Source organism: Bombus impatiens, unplaced genomic scaffold, assembly GCF_000188095.3.
Source record: "Bombus impatiens unplaced genomic scaffold, BIMP_2.2 scf_0389, whole genome shotgun sequence".
Classification (NCBI taxonomy): domain Eukaryota; kingdom Metazoa; phylum Arthropoda; class Insecta; order Hymenoptera; family Apidae; genus Bombus; species Bombus impatiens.
The window spans coordinates 174,303-175,473 of record NT_176808.1 but is presented as its reverse complement, the minus strand read 5'-3'; the positions used below and the strand labels follow the sequence as shown (position 1 = coordinate 175,473).

The 1,171-nt window shown below is 41.7% G+C and overlaps 1 protein-coding gene across 5 annotated transcripts in view; it reads right to left on the bottom strand.

Moving 5' to 3' along the window:
* The window catches only part of LOC100744065 (leukocyte tyrosine kinase receptor), a 24,866-nt gene that overhangs the window by 2,502 nt on the left and 21,193 nt on the right, over positions 1-1,171 (bottom strand). For all 5 annotated transcript variants that reach the window (XM_033321061.1, XM_012386416.3, XM_033321060.1 and 2 more), the window contains one exon: positions 150-623. In XM_033321061.1, coding sequence (XP_033176952.1) covers positions 150-623 — 474 coding nt within the window. The remainder of the gene's footprint in view (positions 1-149; positions 624-1,171) is intronic.

Genomic DNA, 1,171 nt, shown 5'->3' with positions numbered 1-1,171 from the left:
TTTGACACCAGTGGTGGGATTCAGCCGGTTCGCATCGGTCCCTAAAAGTTTTGCAGTTCCGACGAACCGGTTGTCGAATTATTCGAATCCCACCACTATGGGCCACAAAATCTGGCGAAATATTCGATAAAAATAATGAAATTATCTACCTTCTTGATCTCCATACTTCCAGGTGTACTGGAACGCTGCGGTGGTGGCGAGAACGCTATTTTCTCGTATGGTATCGTTCCACGACATAGAGCGCTCGGATCCAAACTGAGCGCAGCCTTTAAGGCGTTTTTCTTTAACATTCCATTTACATTAGTGGTACTCGTATTTAGGCCAGTGTGACTAGGGGAGCAGGTACGTGTGTTCGGTGACGAGTTCGTCGTGTCAGGCGGTGTATCCGACGAAGCAACTATCAGAGAGTCGGAGTTGGTGTCGATGGTAGTTATGCTGTCGTTACCATTTCTTCTATCCACGTCCGTCACCTCGACTGTGCTTCTTCGACGGCACTCGATATCTGCTGGACGGTTGTTTCCATTGTCTTCGATTTTTAACTTACCACTATCTTCGATGTTCTTTGAAGTTCGATGTACGCTTTTTTCTTCGCAATTTGAGCTGTCAATCTTGTTGAGCTTGTTCTGCAAATCCGTCACAATCGTCATCACGATACATATCGTAAATTATGCTCAGCATGTTTCTTATAACATTGGTTGTTAATGCATCGTACGTAGACACGGTATATACGGGGGGTTAACGTAAAGTAACGTTAATCGAATAGATCGACCGATGGAAACAAGGCAGAAATTTCGTCAAGTAAAATTTCGTCGCATCGAATAAAATTCAACGAGATTAAGGAGAAGGGAAATATCGACGAAACAAGTCGTAGGGATATCTTTATTTATACGTAACGCGCATGAATTAAAAAAAAAATGAATTTAATGTTTTTACTTATCCTGATGTACGTAACGATCGCTAGGATATGGGTTTCGATGCGTTAGAAGTGAGAAACATTAACAGCCAACGTATTAAACACGACGTCACACTGCTCGTGCAACAAACAACATCCGGAGTAAAAACCAAATAATTTCAACCTCCAAGGAGATGATGCTTGAAAACGGAAAGCATGACTTAACAGTTGGCACGAATGCGAGTTTATTTTAGAAAAAAAAAAAAAAAAAAAAGGACA